Here is a 17,785-nt window from a genome sequence, read left to right as displayed (position 1 = left end):
TTGAACTCTCTGCGCCGCGCTGGTTTGTATTTGCTTTCTTCTGTTTACCCGACATTTAATGTTACACCCGAATAATACTATTTTAACAACTTTGACGCGTTGCAAGTCAGACTCTTAATTCTTTTTGTTGTACAGGGATGTCTCTGTATTATACCATATCACCGGAGCTATCACATTTGTAAACGAGATCCCGTGGGTTGTGGAGCCTGTCTACCTGGCCCAGTGGGGCTCCATGTGGATCATGATGAGGAGGGAGAAGAGAGACAGAAGACATTTCAAAAGAATGAGGTACCTAGGCCTATTTTTGTGTTATATTTGTCAGAGTTTTTAAAAGAAATATTAAAAAACTTATATCATGATTTAAACCACGAACTTTAGTTCTATTATAACGTTACTCTAATATAAAAATAATTTCAAACCCTCTGCCATTTGACATTTTTTACAACTGATAAGATTTATGATCCAAAGTAGTCGTTTTTAATATAAATACATTGAGGGATGGGACTTGAGACTATTCATTACATTGGTTCCCAAAGTTTTATACCTCGTTTTCTTTGTTGGCCTTTTTTGTAATTTTGGTGTGTTAGTTTAAAACTTATCAACCAACAATTTAAATATTCAAACAGGGTAAATTGTGGAACAATATTAAAAATAAAATATATTGATTTTTCTTCCATTGCCTTAATCCTTTAAGATCCACTGATCTTATCTTAGGTTTCCACCTTTTGACGACGAGGAGCCTCCTCTTGACTATGCTGACAACGTATTGGACGTGGAGCCTCTAGAGGCAATTCAGATTGAGATGGACGATGATGAAGATAAAGCTATCAAGGATTGGTTCTATGATCATAAACCGCTAGCTGATTCAAGATACATGAATGGTACCTCTTACAAGAAGTGGAATCTGACCCTCCCGCAGTTGGCTTGCTTGTACAGGTAAGGATTGTATTAAACTAAAGCAGTTAAATAAAATAAAAATTTTGTACTTGATTGAATTAAAAAAAGGGAAAAAATTAAAATATGTTTATGTATAATTTTGTTATATTATGAGAATTATGTATATTGTTTTGGTTTAACAAATATTAATATGAAAAATATGACTTGAAATATTGTAGAATACTTGAATAATATAATATTTTAATTTTAGAATGGCAAACCAGTTATTAACAGACTTGGTAGATGATAACTACTTCTATCTGTTTGACATGAAGTCCTTCTTTACAGCAAAGGCCTTGAATGTAGCCATTCCTGGAGGACCTAAGTTTGAGCCCCTAGTAAAGGACTCATTGGCTCAGGTATTTCATTTTTCTTCTCTTTTTTGTCAATTTAACTTTTATTTTTAGGAGATAAACAAAACAAACTTTGAGAATTATTGAAATCAAATTAAAAACTAATAATACCTATATTTTTTTTTGTATCAGGATGATGACTGGAACGAGTTTAACGACATCAACAAGATCATTATCCGCCAGCCAATCCGTACAGAGTACAAGATCGCCTTCCCTTACCTGTACAACAATCTACCTCAGTTTGTCCATCTGTCCTGGTATCATACACCCAACGTGGTCTACATTAAAGCCGAGGATCCTGACCTTCCCGCATTTTATTTTGACCCGCTGATCAACCCCATTAGCCATCGTCATGCCCAGAAGTCCATGGACTCTGAGCTCCCCGAGGACGAGGAAGAGTTTGAGCTGCCAGAAGAGGTTGTCCCATTCCTACAGGAATCGCCCCTTTACACAGATCATACTGCCAATGGTATTGCTCTGTTGTGGGCTCCACGGCCGTTTAACCTTCGTTCAGGACGTACAAGGCGTAATATTGATATTCCTCTGGTGAAGAACTGGTACAGAGAACATTGTCCTCCTGGTCAGCCTGTTAAGGTTAGAGTCAGCTACCAGAAACTACTCAAGTACTTTGTGCTTAATGCACTCAAGCATAGACCTCCCAAGCCACAAAAGAAGAGATATTTGTTCAGATCATTCAAGGCCACAAAGTTTTTCCAGTCGACTAGTCTGGATTGGGTTGAGGCTGGTCTACAGGTCTGCAGACAGGGTTACAACATGTTGAATCTTCTTATTCACAGGAAGAATTTGAACTATCTCCATTTGGATTACAATTTTAACTTGAAGCCAGTCAAAACTTTGACCACCAAGGAGCGTAAGAAGAGTAGATTCGGTAATGCGTTCCATTTGTGCAGAGAAATTTTGCGTCTGACCAAACTGATTGTGGACAGCCATGTGCAATACAGGCTCAACAATGTTGACGCCTTCCAGCTGGCTGATGGCCTCCAGTATGCTGTGGCCCACGTTGGTCAGCTCACTGGTATGTACAGGTACAAATACAAGCTCATGAAACAGATTCGTATGTGCAAGGATCTTAAGCACGTTATCTACTATAGATTCAATACTGGTCCTGTTGGTAAAGGTCCTGGTTGCGGTTTCTGGGCGCCAGGATGGAGAGTCTGGCTCTTCTTCATGCGTGGTATCACACCTCTGCTGGAGAGATGGCTGGGTAACCTGTTGTCCAGACAGTTTGAGGGTAGACACAGCAAGGGTGTGGCCAAGACAGTTACCAAGCAGAGAGTGGAATCTCACTTTGATTTGGAGTTGAGGGCTAGCGTTATGCACGATATCATTGATATGATGCCAGAGGGTATCAAGCAGAACAAAGCCAGAACAATCCTCCAGCATTTGAGTGAAGCTTGGCGTTGCTGGAAGGCGAATATTCCCTGGAAAGTTCCTGGTCTGCCTACCCCTATTGAAAACATGATTTTGAGATATGTCAAAATGAAGGTTAGATTTTTTATTTGAATATTTTTTATTTTAAAAAAATATGTATTATTGCAAACAAAATGTTATTGTTGAAAAATACTGATACTGATACAACGACAAAAAATGCAAATACACTTTTGATACTTAAAAGAAAACTTTAGATAAGTGTACTAGTTTCTTACAATAATCATAAATTTTTTTATCAGTGTTTTTTCACCATTCAACACTAATCTGTTTCTGCACCATTTTTAAAACAAAATTAGCACTAGGTTGTCTACTTCAAAAAATCTAAAAAAAAAATTTACTTTTAGGCTGATTGGTGGACAAACACAGCTCATTACAATCGTGAACGTATCAGGCGTGGAGCCACAGTAGACAAGACTGTCTGCAAGAAGAATTTGGGCAGGTTGACCCGTCTTTACCTAAAAGCTGAACAAGAGCGACAGCATAACTATCTAAAGGTAAGTAACCTGTTACCTAAGATGAGTTTTTTACTAGGATTTTTTTGTTGTATAAAATCAACTATTTGTCGCACCTTGCATTATTATGTTTATGGGACAAGATATTTTTCCTACCTTTAGTTTGACTACTATTTGTGCGCGTCTTAAAATACTTTTAAGATGTTTTAACTTTTATTTTACTTATAATACTTTTAGGATGGTCCTTACATTTCTCCTGAGGAAGCCGTAGCCATCTACACAACCACCGTACATTGGCTGGAATCCAGGCGTTTTGTGCCCATTCCCTTCCCTCCCCTGTCATACAAGCACGACACCAAGCTGTTGATCCTCGCCCTGGAGAGGCTGAAGGAGGCCTACAGTGTCAAGTCCAGGTTGAACCAAAGCCAGAGAGAGGAGTTGGGTCTCATTGAACAGGCTTATGATAATCCTCATGAGGCGTTATCCAGGTAAGGCTAATAGAGGGTACAATGAACTTTAAAGTAACCCCTCCCCAATATAATAAACTCATTCCGTCATTTGTTAGCTTATTTGTTTGATCATAATATATACCATCTTCTTAAATAATTATCTGCAAATTGTATAATTTAGAAAGGGTGGGATAAATTTAAGATATTGTTTTTGAGAAATACTAATGTTCATATTGTTTAGAATTAAGCGTCACTTGTTGACCCAGCGTGCCTTCAAGGAGGTTGGTATTGAGTTTATGGACCTGTACAGTCATCTTATTCCTGTTTATGATGTGGAACCTCTGGAGAAGATCACTGATGCCTACCTTGATCAATATCTTTGGTAAGTGATCACTTTTAGCGTAAAAAATCTTATTTAACACACATAAGTCGCAAATATTCTTTATTAATAACAGAAGTTAAATAAGTAAATTACAACTTGATAATAAATAAGAAACACTTAGAGCTTGTCTTATCAAGACTATTTTGAAGGATGGAAATGTTTTAGGGGAAAAAAAGTTTCTTTCATTGATTTACATAATGCAACGCTTATTAGATTGGATAATTAAGTTCAATAATCTATATCTCGTGGATAAGGGAAATGGGATAGGAAAATGATTAAATAAACCATTCATTATGTCCCCCCCTTTTTTTTATCCCTTTATTCCTGCTTAGATTTTAAATATGCATGAAGAAAATAATAGCAATTTTAGACAAAATCACTATTTTACATTATTTAAGGTACGAGGCTGACAAACGTCGTTTATTCCCACCCTGGATTAAGCCAAGCGACACAGAACCCCCTCCACTGCTGGCCTACAAATGGTGTCAGGGTATTAACAATTTACAGGTATTGAGTTTCTCCAAATTTACTCACTTTTCAGTGTTTTACAATTGAACAAGTTAAAAGTTATCCTAAAATGTGTTGATTTTCATTATTTTCTTCTAAGAGTTTACTAGAGTTGAGGCTATATTTCATTTTCAGGAAATGTTATCAAGAGTATAAGAGTTTCCGAATGAATCTTAGAGTCGTAGCCAAAACCATGTTTAATGTTTACCGTTAATGGTTTGGTTACCTACATCTTTTTAGATTTTATTTTTATGTGACTTATATGGTTGTGTGTGTTGTGTAAAGATGGTTTTACCATTTAAAATTTTTTCAAAAATATTTTTGTTTTATAGGATGTATGGGAGACCGGGGATGGTGAATGTAACGTTATGATGGAATGTTCATTTGAGAAACTATACGAGAAGATTGATTTGACATTGCTCAATAGACTTCTTCGTCTCATTGTTGATCACAACATTGCTGATTACATGTCATCTAAGAATAACGTGGTTGTTAACTACAAAGACATGAATCATACAAACAGTTATGGTGAGTACTTTTGGCTCATTTAATATGCTTTTAGATAAGGCATATTTTAGGGTTGTTTTCAAAATTGAAAGTTTTAAGACTATTTTTATTTCCTTTCCAATCTCTCGGGCCTCTATGCAAAGAAGGACATTTTTTTTATTTCTACACAATTTCGTTAGGTAAGTAGATTTTCTTGGAAATAATTCTTTTACTTTAAAAACTGGAATTTCGGTAAAATAAATATATTATAAACATTACTAATGATTTATTATTTAGGTATCATTAGAGGTCTGCAATTCTCCTCCTTCATTGTCCAATACTACGGCCTGGTCATGGACCTGCTTGTCCTTGGTCTGAACAGAGCCTCTGAGATGGCGGGACCTCCCCAGATGCCAAATGATTTCCTTAGTTTCCAGGACGTGGATACAGAAGTCTCGCATCCTATTCGTCTCTACTCAAGATATGTGGACAAATTCCATATTTTCTTCAGGTTAGTATTTTATTTAATAAAACTACTATTAACAAAAATTATTATACTATTTGATTAATTCAAATCGTTTATAATGCAATTTAAATAAATATTTGGTTCCACGACAAACGTAGGAGTCCCAAACGTAGGAGTGGATAAACATCGGAGTGGACAAACGCAGGAGTCCCAAACGTCGGAGTGGGACAAACGTCGGAGTGGACAAACGCAGGATTTTTGGGACAAACGTCGGAGTGGATAAACGCAGAAGTCCCAAATTTTTTTTTTCAATTTTGAATTTTTTTTCAATTTGAATTTTTTTTCAGTTTTGAATTTTTTTTTTCAATTTTGAATTTTTTTATACAACCCCCCCACCCCTCCCTCAGTCCCCTTATTTTTCTTAATTAGGTTAGGTTAGGTTATAGGCCAGGGGGCCGAGCGCTGCGGCTAGGCAGGCTAGGGGGCGAGCGCTGCGGCCATAATTATTTTTTTTGTAGACAGAGGGATATAAAAAAATTTCAAAATTGTCAAATTATTAAAATAGCGGAGACTCCTGCGTTTTACTTAAGCAATGTCCACTCCGACGTTTAGGACTCCTGCGTTTGTCCACTCCGACGTTTGGGACTCCTACGTTTGGGGTAGGACCAAATATTTTTATTTAAAAATTAAGAAAACTTTGCTTTTTGAAAAAGTACTTGCGAACATGTCCCAATAAAAGAACAGGCGTGGTTATTTTTATGTATAATATATTATTGTTTGTATTTAGATTCACCGCCGAGGAAGCCAGAGACTTGATCCAACGTTACCTAACCGAACATCCTGATCCAAACAATGAGAACATTGTCGGGTACAACAACAAGAAGTGCTGGCCCAGGGACGCCAGAATGCGTCTCATGAAACATGACGTCAACTTGGGCCGTGCCACCTTCTGGGATATCAAGAATAGGTTGCCGCGTTCAGTTACAACAGTTACTTGGGACTCGGCCTTTGTGTCTGTTTACAGTAAGGACAATCCTAATCTGCTGTTTGCCATGGCTGGGTTTGAGTTGAGGATTCTTCCCAAAGTTAGAACATCACATGAGGAGTTTACTCACAGAGACGGTGTTTGGAACCTGCAGAATGAGGTTACTAAGGAGAGAACAGCCCAATGCTTCTTGAGAGTTGACGAGGAAAGCATGTCTAAATTCCATAACAGAGTGAGACAGATTCTTATGGCCTCAGGATCTACAACCTTTACAAAGATTGTGAACAAATGGAACACAGCCTTGATTGGTCTGATGACTTACTTCCGTGAAGCAGTTGTCAACACTCAGGAACTGTTGGACATGTTGGTCAAATGTGAGAACAAAATCCAGACTAGGATCAAGATTGGTCTCAACTCTAAAATGCCTAGCAGGTTTCCACCCGTGGTGTTTTACACCCCCAAAGAGTTGGGCGGCCTGGGTATGTTGTCCATGGGCCACGTCCTCATTCCACAGTCTGATTTGAGATGGTCCAAGCAGACAGACACTGGAATTACTCATTTTAGGTCTGGTATGTCTCATGAGGAGGATCAGCTGATTCCTAATCTGTACAGGTATGTTCAACCCTGGGAGGCAGAGTTTATTGACTCGCAGAGAGTTTGGGCGGAATATGCTTTGAAAAGACAGGAGGCCGCTGCTCAAAGCAGGAGGTTGACTCTAGAAGATTTGGAAGATTCCTGGGATAGAGGTATTCCCAGAATCAACACTTTGTTCCAGAAGGATCGTCACACTTTGGCTTATGATAAGGGATGGAGAGTTAGGACAGAATTTAAGGCCTATCAGGTCTTAAAACAGAATCCCTTCTGGTGGACACATCAACGTCACGACGGCAAACTCTGGAATTTGAACAACTACAGAACTGACATGATCCAAGCTCTGGGTGGTGTTGAAGGTATTTTGGAGCATACACTGTTCAAAGGAACTTATTTCCCAACCTGGGAAGGTTTGTTCTGGGAGAAAGCATCCGGTTTCGAGGAGTCCATGAAGTACAAGAAGCTGACTAATGCTCAGAGATCCGGTTTGAACCAGATTCCCAACCGTAGGTTCACTCTCTGGTGGTCACCAACCATTAATCGTGCTAACGTATACGTTGGTTTCCAGGTACAGCTTGATTTGACAGGTATCTTCATGCACGGCAAGATCCCCACACTCAAAATCTCCTTGATTCAGATCTTCAGGGCGCATTTGTGGCAGAAGGTTCACGAATCCGTGGTCATGGATTTGTGTCAGGTATTTGATCAGGAGCTGGATGCCCTGGAGATTGAAACTGTTCAAAAGGAAACTATCCATCCCCGGAAAAGCTACAAAATGAACAGTTCATGCGCTGATATTCTCCTGTTTGCTGCCTACAAATGGAATGTATCACGACCAAGCTTGTTGGCTGACAGTAAGGATGTCATGGACTCGACCACAACACAGAAATACTGGCTAGATGTTCAGCTTAGATGGGGTGATTACGATTCCCACGACGTTGAAAGATATGCCAGAGCTAAGTTTTTGGATTACACTACCGACAACATGTCTATCTATCCCAGCCCCACTGGAACTTTGATTGGCATTGATCTTGCTTACAATCTACATTCTGCCTTTGGTAACTGGTTCCCAGGTGCTAAGCCGCTGATCCAACAGGCCATGGCGAAGATTATGAAAGCAAATCCAGCTCTGTATGTGTTGAGAGAAAGAATCAGGAAAGGTCTCCAACTGTACTCCTCCGAACCAACTGAGCCCTACCTATCATCTCAGAATTATGGTGAGCTTTTCAGCAATCAGATCATTTGGTTTGTCGACGACACTAATGTGTACAGAGTCACTATTCACAAGACATTTGAAGGTAATTTGACTACCAAACCCATCAACGGCGCCATCTTTATCTTCAACCCAAGGACAGGACAGCTGTTTTTGAAGATTATTCACACCAGTGTATGGGCCGGCCAGAAACGTTTGGGTCAGTTAGCTAAGTGGAAGACTGCTGAGGAAGTAGCTGCGCTTATTCGTTCTCTACCCGTTGAAGAACAGCCCAAACAGATTATTGTGACAAGAAAGGGTATGTTGGATCCTCTTGAGGTCCATTTGCTGGATTTCCCCAACATTGTGATCAAGGGATCAGAGTTGCAGTTGCCCTTCCAGGCCTGTCTCAAGGTGGAGAAGTTTGGTGACCTGATCCTGAAGGCCACAGAGCCGCAGATGGTTTTGTTTAATCTTTATGATGATTGGCTCAGGACTATTTCCTCCTACACTGCGTTCTCTAGGTTAGTTTTTTTTTACAAGTCTCATTTACAATTTTAACCTTTGATAAATAGTTTTTACCTCATTTGATAGGTTTGATGAAAACAAAAAAAAATATCATTAATTTTGAAGACTTTAAATTTCCAATTATATTTATTTAAAGTATATTTTATTTTTAAATAATAACTTACTTTCATTTAAATAACGCTAATTCACTGTTGACAGAAAAAATATGAAAGTTCTAAACAATCTTTGGGGAGACAAAATGTACAAATGATTATATCATTATTAGCTATGTTTGTTGGGGAACTGTAAGCGAATCATTTATATTCACAGAGTTGCTTAATCCCTGTCTTTTAGAAAGATGTAAATTTTAGAAATTGAAATATCTTTGTTAAGGCCAAAATTATTGTTTTTGTGTACAACAAGCAATTTTATCTTAAAACTTTTAGGTATCATAAAAGAAAATCGAACATAAATATTGTTTAGGTTGATCCTGATCTTGAGAGCCCTGCACGTGAACAATGACAGAACCAAGATTATCCTGAAGCCTGACAAGACCACTATCACGGAGCCTCACCATATCTGGCCAACTTTGTCTGATGATGAATGGATTAAGGTTAGATTGTTTTTTTCTTCATGTAGTATAAAAAAAGGCATTCAGTTTTTACCCTCTCTTCAGAAAACGGAGGGGCTGTTCATTACACTAGTCCCCAAAGTTTTCTTGATAACGTTTTCTTATTAATTGTCTTAAAAACTTCGGGGACTGAATTTTGAGTGGAGTGTCAAAACGTTTCAACCAATAATTGATATCTACAAATAGGTTAATTTTTTGTATCGTCAGTTGGGATGTACAGCGATTAATCGAATTTTTCTAGGGGATACTTTTATTGGAGGCTTTACATACAAATAGACAATAATCCTTAATCTAAATTATTATAACTCATATAAGATCTTGATTATTTACTTTATATAAATTTTTGTTTGAAAAATTATTCATATTAATTGCTTCTTAATTTTAGTGTGAGGTGACTTTGAAGGATTTGATTTTGGCTGACTATGGTAAGAAGAACAATGTCAACGTTGCCTCTCTTACACAGTCGGAAATCAGGTTGGATCATTTTTTGTATTCCATATATCAGTGGATGCGCCCCTAAACGATACAAAAAAATCCTCTGGAGTGCAAGTACACAATTTTATTTAGTTTTTGCTTTCTTGATAGCGTTTTAACTTTGTAATTGATTTTTAGGGACATTATCCTCGGTATGGAGATTTCAGCTCCAAGTGCCCAGAGGCAGCAGATTGCTGAAATTGAGAAGCAGACTAAGGAACAGAGCCAGGTATTATTGAAAAATTCTTTTCCAGTTTTCTTCGAAGCCAATTGATATCAGCTGGATTAGAACCGGTTCTTAGCCATACTAGCCTTATAATATCATTTAATATCCGCGGAAAGATGTCTATAATACGATGTGATAAATAAAATTACCTGATTAAAAAAAGCAATATTATATAGATGACTATATTTATTTTTTTAATTGCGCAATTTACCTTTATCTCGAACCTCCACGTGTATTTAAAGAAAGTGTACTGTTAAATATACATTTTCAAGCACAATATTATTTGGTAATAACTCTTGCTTTCAAAATTTGCAAACATTTTGCGTCTTAATACATTATGAAAACTCCTATCTTATTTCAGCTGTCTTATTTGTGTAATTATTTAAGGTAGATTGTTTTAAAGAGCTTTATTTTGGGTAAAAATCTACAAAGTTAGATTTTTATAAATCCAAGTTGTTTTTCCCCCTTTCTGATTCATATAGTTGGCCTAAATGTTCAGGGGTATAATCCAGAAATAATTTATAAACTCAAATTTCGTAGGTATTTGAATAACTTAGGATTTTTTTTTGTAGTTGTAACAATTTGTAATCTAGTCCATAGCTGATAATTATTGGCATAACAATTAGAAATAATATCAGTTGACGTTTTAAGTAAGTTTAGAGTACCCGCGGTACTAATTTAACATTTGACCAAAGATTTGCTAAAAAACAAATAATTCTGCAATATTAAACATTGTTTATTTTTAGTTGACAGCGACAACTACAAGATCAGTGAACAAGCACGGTGACGAGATCATCACGAGCACGACCAGCAACTACGAGAGGAACACCTTCGCCAGCAAGACAGAATGGAGGGTCAGAGCTATCTCCGCCACTAATCTGCATCTCAGGACAAACCACATCTATGTCAGCAGCGATGATATTAAGGTGAATTGTATAAAGAATTACTAGTTGATTGCGGATATGAAAACACACATAAGTACAAAACAAAATATTGGACAAAAACTGCCTATTGAATTTATAAAAGATAAGTTCTAATTAACGATAGTACTTTTTAATTATTATTTGTTTAATGAATAAAAAATACGTAAATAAAAGTACAATTTCATAATTGAACTTTTAATTATTTAGATAAAGATAAAGTTTATAAACGTGTTACTTTTACACTTTGGTAAATAGTAGGTATAGATGATTATTTTAAACAATTTAGAATCGCATCCGGAATTTCTCATTTTCCATCTGGATTTTAATATATCTCTCATTTTGTAAAAGAGAAATTCATGCAATAAAAGATGTACCTAGACGATTTCAAAAAGTTTTTCTTCAAAACTTGTGTAGTTTTTCAGTAAACATTATGTGACATTGATGATTAAAATCATTGATTAAAACATAAAATATTTTTTCTTCTTAAAAACCTAAAACGTTCAGTTGAAATTAGGAAGTGCTGATTCGAGGCAACAACAACATTTCTCTAAAACATATTTTTATTTTATAGGAGGCTGGTTACACTTACATTCTACCCAAGAACGTATTGAAGAAGTTTGTAATGATATCAGATTTGAGAACTCAGATATCGGGATACCTCTATGGGATCTCTCCTCCAGATAATCCACAGGTAAATATTTTATTCATTTTTTGATGGTTTTTCATTAATTGGATTTTAAAAGAAATAATCGAAAATAAATTTGATGTTCATAAACATTTAATTGTGATCTGGGACAAAGTTTCAGCTTTTACAAAACGTTCAAGGATTTTTTAAAATCTTTTGTTTCTCTAGTTTATACCCCCTTCTCTTGGTTTTATGAAATTAGACTAATACTTGGCTATTTTTTTTTCTTTCTAATCAATATTAAATATATTATTGATAATGAAAAAAATGTAAATAGTGACGTTAATTCACATAGTACAAGACTTAATTTTATTATATTATGAAAGTGCATACAACGCGAAGTTTCCCAATTATTTTTATTAAATGGGGGGGGGGGGGGGGTTAATGCAACCAACTCGGAATCAATGAGTAAATGGCACTTAGAATTCGAATTTAGATCTGAAATTTGCATGAGTAATCCTTGGTAGGTCTATTTTTCCTAAATCGAACAAAAAGTTGGAAAAGTAACGGCTAACGGCTCAGCCGTTTTGCCATTTGTTGGCTTTTTTCAGGGCAAATTCGTCACTAAACCTATTTCCACATAATACTCATTGCCGCTCTAAAACGTTTTCAAACGATTCTAGCCGGTAGCTACTACGTAATTTATAATAGATTTGACCTAAAAATAGCCAAAAAAAAAACCGGCTAAACAACTGAGCATTTATGCGTTATTTTTCCAACTTTTTGTTCGATTTAGGGAAAGGATTACCTACCAAGGATCACTCATGCAAAATTTTAGATCGAACTTGGAATTCTAAGTGCCATTTACTTATTGATTACGAGATGGTTGCATTAAAAATCCCCCCCCCCCCTTTTTATTATGTATGTTTCATAAATTAGGTTTGTTTTTATGATCTTGTAGTAACAGTGTTAGAAGCTCATTAGAGCTTAAATAAAGTAGGTTTAGAGAATTACAAACTTTTATTTTTGTTTCATTGATTTTTTCAATAGTTTGTTAACAATTTTGAGAAGAAAAAAAATTTAACCACCCAGGTGTTAATTGGTAAACTTTATCTAAAAACTAGACCGACAATAGTCATAGATGCGTAGATGACATAGTGAATAACAAGATAGAGGAGAAGGGATAGAGAAAGAGAAGGGTTGGGGTTATATAAAAATATTATTTTCATTGTTCTCTCCCTCCTGTATATTTTGAAGTATACAAAAATTGGTTAAATTAAGACAGAAGCCCAGGGGAGTGTTTACCTCGCTCTTACACTAATACACTCTAATAGCAATATATATTTTATCTGTAAGAAGGAGTGAGTCGGTTAGGGAAGCGGATTTTTATAGAGATGCTACGCATCGAAAAAGATAACTAAATGACTGCTGCACTGTATATATATTTTAGTACAGTTCAAAATAACACGTAACATTTGTTGTATAAATGTTCGAGAATTGTGTATTCTTTATAAAATTTTGTCATTAAACTTTTGTACTAAAAAGTTTTAAGTTTAAGAAATTAAGGGATTTTTAACCTTAATCAGGAAATCCTGCCAAACACAAATTGAGCTTTTATTATTACAGCCTTGATTGGTTTAACATTCACACGTATCTAGTTCTATTTTCGACATTTTTGGTTCAAATCCTAAGAAATTAAAGTTATTCAATTATTTCTTAACCTAGGTGAAAGAGATCAGATGCATTGTGTTACCACCTCAGTGGGGCACTCACCAGACAGTCCATCTGCCCACAGCCCTGCCCTCACACGAATACCTAGGGGATATGGAGCCTCTTGGATGGATTCACACACAGCCCAATGAGCTGCCTCAATTGTCACCTCAGGTATTAGATTATAAGATGTGGGGGGGGGGGGGGGGAAATTAACAATTTCTTTGAGGAAAGCCTACTTACTTATTGCGTCAAATCAAAGATGTAGTGAGTATTATTAAAATAGAAATAATAAAATGCGTTTTAGACCTTCTTCACTTGATATTATTTTTATTTACAGCCCTTTTAGTCTGTAAAATTCATAATTAAAATAATTATTTTTTAGGATATCTGCACGCACGCCAACGTGATGGCCGAGCACACCAGTTGGGATGGAGAGAAGACGGTCATCATTACCTGTAGCTTCACACCTGGATCCTGTTCACTCACTGCGTACAAGCTTACTCCTTCAGGTATACAAATATTTACAGACAGACAAAGATTAAAGTTTTAAATTGTAGTAAAATACTATCATAATTTTTCTACTTGGCGTAAAGTAAGTAAGTTAGTTAATATGAAAAAAAGTATCATGATAATATTATTTAGAGACTGACAATATACCTAATTTTAATATTAATTTAGTCACGTCTTAGTATACAGAATATGTACTATTAAATAGCTAGTACGTGTAACGTTATCTTATGTTATGTTTTTATGAAATAATACTTTTGTGCAATATTGCAGCACAGCTTCTGTACGTTTCGAGTTTGTCCGTTTATGAAACTTAAAAGATAAACTTACATTATGATGTTTGATTACCCTATTATGACGTCATAGAACTTTTAACATTACTTTTTCTAAATATGTAATACACTTTTCTATATATATTATAGTTTGATTAGTATTACTAAAAGGGACTATTTACGAACGAGAGCAATAATTGAAAATATTAATCAGTTGAGATTACAAATCATCAAATGCTTTGACTTAAAAGTATAATTTTTCGATGAAAAATGTATATTTAGCAAACTGGATGTCAAATTGTATTAATGAAAACAGTTTGATTAGGGTACTTTTGAATTTTTCAGCTTTTGATGATGTATTTCCGTGTTGTTTCACTGTGCTCTCAACAAACACTTGCTCTCGTTCTTGCATAGTCCCATTTAGAAGAAAAGTGAGAAACACCGGTTTAGAGATTTTTAACCGACCGACAGACAGACACACATCTAAATATTTAGTTTTTATATGCAAATCTTCAGTAATTAAAACATAAAGCCTTAAAGTTACATTAGTGGCACTAGAGGCCACGCCCCTAGAGGCTGCTAGAGATACTTACTTACACTTTACATTTTGTTTCTCAAAGATTTTTAAAAAAATTTTGTGGAGGTTTTCTTCCATGCTTGATTTCTCTTCGTAGGGTAGAGGTACCCTCTTACGTAATGGTTAAAAACGTTCCCCGAACCTATGATAGTCTTTACTGTAATTGCGAACCATATCGGTCCAAAGGTTTGTGGGATCCTTCGGTACACACAAAAAGACAAACAGTCTTATATAAGGATAAAAATACTATAGCCCAATTACACAAACTACAGGATAACCGTCTGTTTTTATGTTTGTCTTCTAAGATCTCCTAAACAGCTGGACTAATCGTTCCACATTTTTAAAGGATTTTTTCCATTGGTCAAGTTTTAGGCTAAATGGTGTAGGGATGGAGCCCTTTGAGCTGTGCGTTCCTCTAGAGGCTAGAGGCGCAACCACTAATATTTATAAATAGAAACAACAAGTAGCAAACAGTAAACACAATTATTGTGGCCGATGCAAAAAACATGATCGCTATCATTCTTAGTACTAGACCAAACTTAAATATTTATTTGTAACAAGGACATTTATGTACTATTACAGTTAACATTATTTTTATATTAACAAGGTCGTTATACTATATGGTATACTAGCGATGTTTAACCTAAATCTTGGAACAAAAATCTTCAATATTGACGTTGTTTAGTTGTATGGAAGCTGCGCTACTCATTTCTAATTTATTTTGAAATGCTGATATGCAAAAGTTCTCTATAATTTGTTCTAATCAAATGAGTTATATTTTTGTGTACTATTTAGATTTATGACCATATTATAGCAAGGGTTTGGTGTTTACCAAATATTTTATTTAAACAACTACTCAACTTACCCTAAAATTATTTCAACACAAATTTTAAATCTGTTTTATTTAAGGTTTTGAATGGGGTCGAACCAACACGGACAAGTCTAACAATCCCAAAGGGTACCTGCCCTCTCACTACGAGAAGGTTCAGATGCTGTTGTCGGACAGGTTCCTTGGCTTCTTTATGGTTCCTACACAGGTATCAACTTTTTTTTTATCTTAACAAAATTCTACTGGGCTTTCAGGGAAGCTTCGTATGTTGAGAATGGTATTTCCAATGAAAACGATTAACATCTGCAATATTAGTACCGGATCTGAGCCATACTAAAAATGAGGCTAACATAACTGGATGTAATATTATAAAGTTTTATTTTACTCTCCGCGGAAAGCTGTCAGTTATACGATAGATAATTAAATTAACTATAATTAATTTTCCTTGGCTCTCTTACTCATTCTAAGCAAATACTCGAGTGGATAGGAGCACTCCTATGTAAAGCCGCTAGTTAAGAGACAGTAATGTGTTAAAAAAGCTTCAAAAACTAGCTGAACAATTCTTTTCAATTGTTCATAAAATCAGAGACACAGCCGCTATAAGATATCTTTATTATCACGCTTATTAAAAAGTAGGAAATGTGATTTTTCGTAGAATTTAGAATTTAATTTGCAATATAAAATTCTGCACGTGTAGATACATGCGAAATGAGTATGGTAATGTGTTAATTTAAATCAAATATAAGTCTTTAGCCGGTTGTTAACCCTTACAGATCGGGCCCTTATTCCCACCTTAATAGATCGGGGGGGGGGGGGTCATATTGACCCCCCCCTCTATCTCGGCTTCTGTTACAGATAAAGACGTAAAATTTTTTTCTGGTGGTTCATGTGTATTTTTAGAGAAAATTACTTTTTCTGGTCATAGCGGCCAGGCCGCTCCTTAGCCGATTTTTAGCGGCCAGCCGCTAAATTTTAAAACAGCTGTAGAGCGGCCAATTTTGCAGCTAGGATGACCAAATTTTAGGACGAACTTTTATTTTTCATAACTAAAAAATTACTTTTTCTGATCATCGCCAAAAAACGGCAAATAACGGAAACCGCCATTTTCGGCGGTTACGGCGGTAAAATGGCGGTTGGCGGCGCCAATAAATATTTTTATCTGTTTATTATTGCTCTAGGATTTACCAAAAAAAATTATAGGTCTCTAGCTGTAATAGAAGCCACGATATTCATGATATATGTCTGTAGTAAAAGCCGGACAAAAATCGGTCATAAAGTCGGTCAGGGGGCGGTCAAACGGTCATAACACCACTTTTCTCATAAGGTCATTGATATATAAGTATTCACCAACAAAATTTTAGGTTTCTACCTTATATACAAAGTCATAATGTAGAAATTAAGAATTATTTAGATTTTTTTAAAATTTTGGTGCTACCCAACCGACTTTGACCGGACACCACGACCGACACAGACCAGATATCCTAATAAAATCAACTCTTGCCGACGTATAATTACTAAACTTAAAAAGTCATGAAGTCACAACTCTCTATCTTACCTACAAAAAAAATGACATTGAGGGTTAAAGAGAGTCGTTTTTGTAAATCGTGCATTGTCTGTCAGTCTGTAGTTGTATTTTGTTGTGCCCGTTAAATAGCCAAATAATTCCCCATAATAATGATATTTTACACATTTTTCATGATTATATATTTTAGGGTTCCTGGAATTACAACTTTATGGGAGTGCGTCACGACCCCAACATGAGGTACGAGCTGGCCCTGGCCAACCCCAAGGAGTTCTACCACGAGGTGCACAGACCCTCACACTTCATGAACTTTGCCAGCATTGAGGAGGGTGGGGAGCAGATTGGCGGTGCAGACAGAGAGGATATGTTTGCTTAGTATCATTCAGTGAACAGTTTATCAAAGAATCCGGTAAAAATGGTCGTATGGAGAAAGAATGGTGATATTTATTATATTAAGCATTCTCTTCAATGAAAAATTATTTTTTTTGCAATTTCACCAATTTTTTTGGTTCACCAACTAAATACAGTATAACATACACATGATTTTGTTAACTTTTTGGATACATATAGTTTCACTAAAAGTTTTTTGTACTCTTACTAAAAAAAATGAATCGTAGTTTAAAATACAAGGAAAACATAAAACATTAATGTAGTATACATGAAACTTATATCTGCAAGGATTATTTGTTGTTTTAATTGTGTGCATTTCAATAAATTCTTTTCTAAGA

General features: G+C 35.8%; 1 protein-coding gene across 1 annotated transcript in view; it reads left to right on the top strand.

Moving 5' to 3' along the window:
• Prp8 (pre-mRNA processing factor 8) overlaps window positions 1–17,785 on the top strand; it is a 20,002-nt gene extending 2,217 nt beyond the window's left edge. The window contains exons 4-23 of the mRNA XM_080157470.1: window positions 136–288; window positions 715–936; window positions 1,148–1,295; window positions 1,422–2,795; window positions 3,086–3,235; window positions 3,431–3,681; window positions 3,884–4,024; window positions 4,423–4,531; window positions 4,864–5,059; window positions 5,315–5,528; window positions 6,271–8,775; window positions 9,242–9,371; window positions 9,775–9,863; window positions 10,002–10,092; window positions 10,836–11,015; window positions 11,584–11,703; window positions 13,363–13,521; window positions 13,733–13,859; window positions 15,616–15,743; window positions 17,248–17,785. Coding sequence (XP_080013596.1) covers window positions 136–288; window positions 715–936; window positions 1,148–1,295; window positions 1,422–2,795; window positions 3,086–3,235; window positions 3,431–3,681; window positions 3,884–4,024; window positions 4,423–4,531; window positions 4,864–5,059; window positions 5,315–5,528; window positions 6,271–8,775; window positions 9,242–9,371; window positions 9,775–9,863; window positions 10,002–10,092; window positions 10,836–11,015; window positions 11,584–11,703; window positions 13,363–13,521; window positions 13,733–13,859; window positions 15,616–15,743; window positions 17,248–17,433 — 6,673 coding nt within the window. The 3' untranslated portion in view covers window positions 17,434–17,785. The remainder of the gene's footprint in view (window positions 1–135; window positions 289–714; window positions 937–1,147; window positions 1,296–1,421; window positions 2,796–3,085; window positions 3,236–3,430; window positions 3,682–3,883; window positions 4,025–4,422; window positions 4,532–4,863; window positions 5,060–5,314; window positions 5,529–6,270; window positions 8,776–9,241; window positions 9,372–9,774; window positions 9,864–10,001; window positions 10,093–10,835; window positions 11,016–11,583; window positions 11,704–13,362; window positions 13,522–13,732; window positions 13,860–15,615; window positions 15,744–17,247) is intronic.

Source organism: Acartia tonsa, chromosome 1 (genome assembly GCF_053477335.1).
Source record: "Acartia tonsa isolate MP-2025a chromosome 1, ASM5347733v1, whole genome shotgun sequence".
Lineage (NCBI taxonomy): Eukaryota > Metazoa > Arthropoda > Copepoda > Calanoida > Acartiidae > Acartia > Acartia tonsa.
The sequence above is the reverse complement of the archived record's forward strand: the minus strand, read 5'-3'. Positions and strand labels throughout refer to the sequence as shown.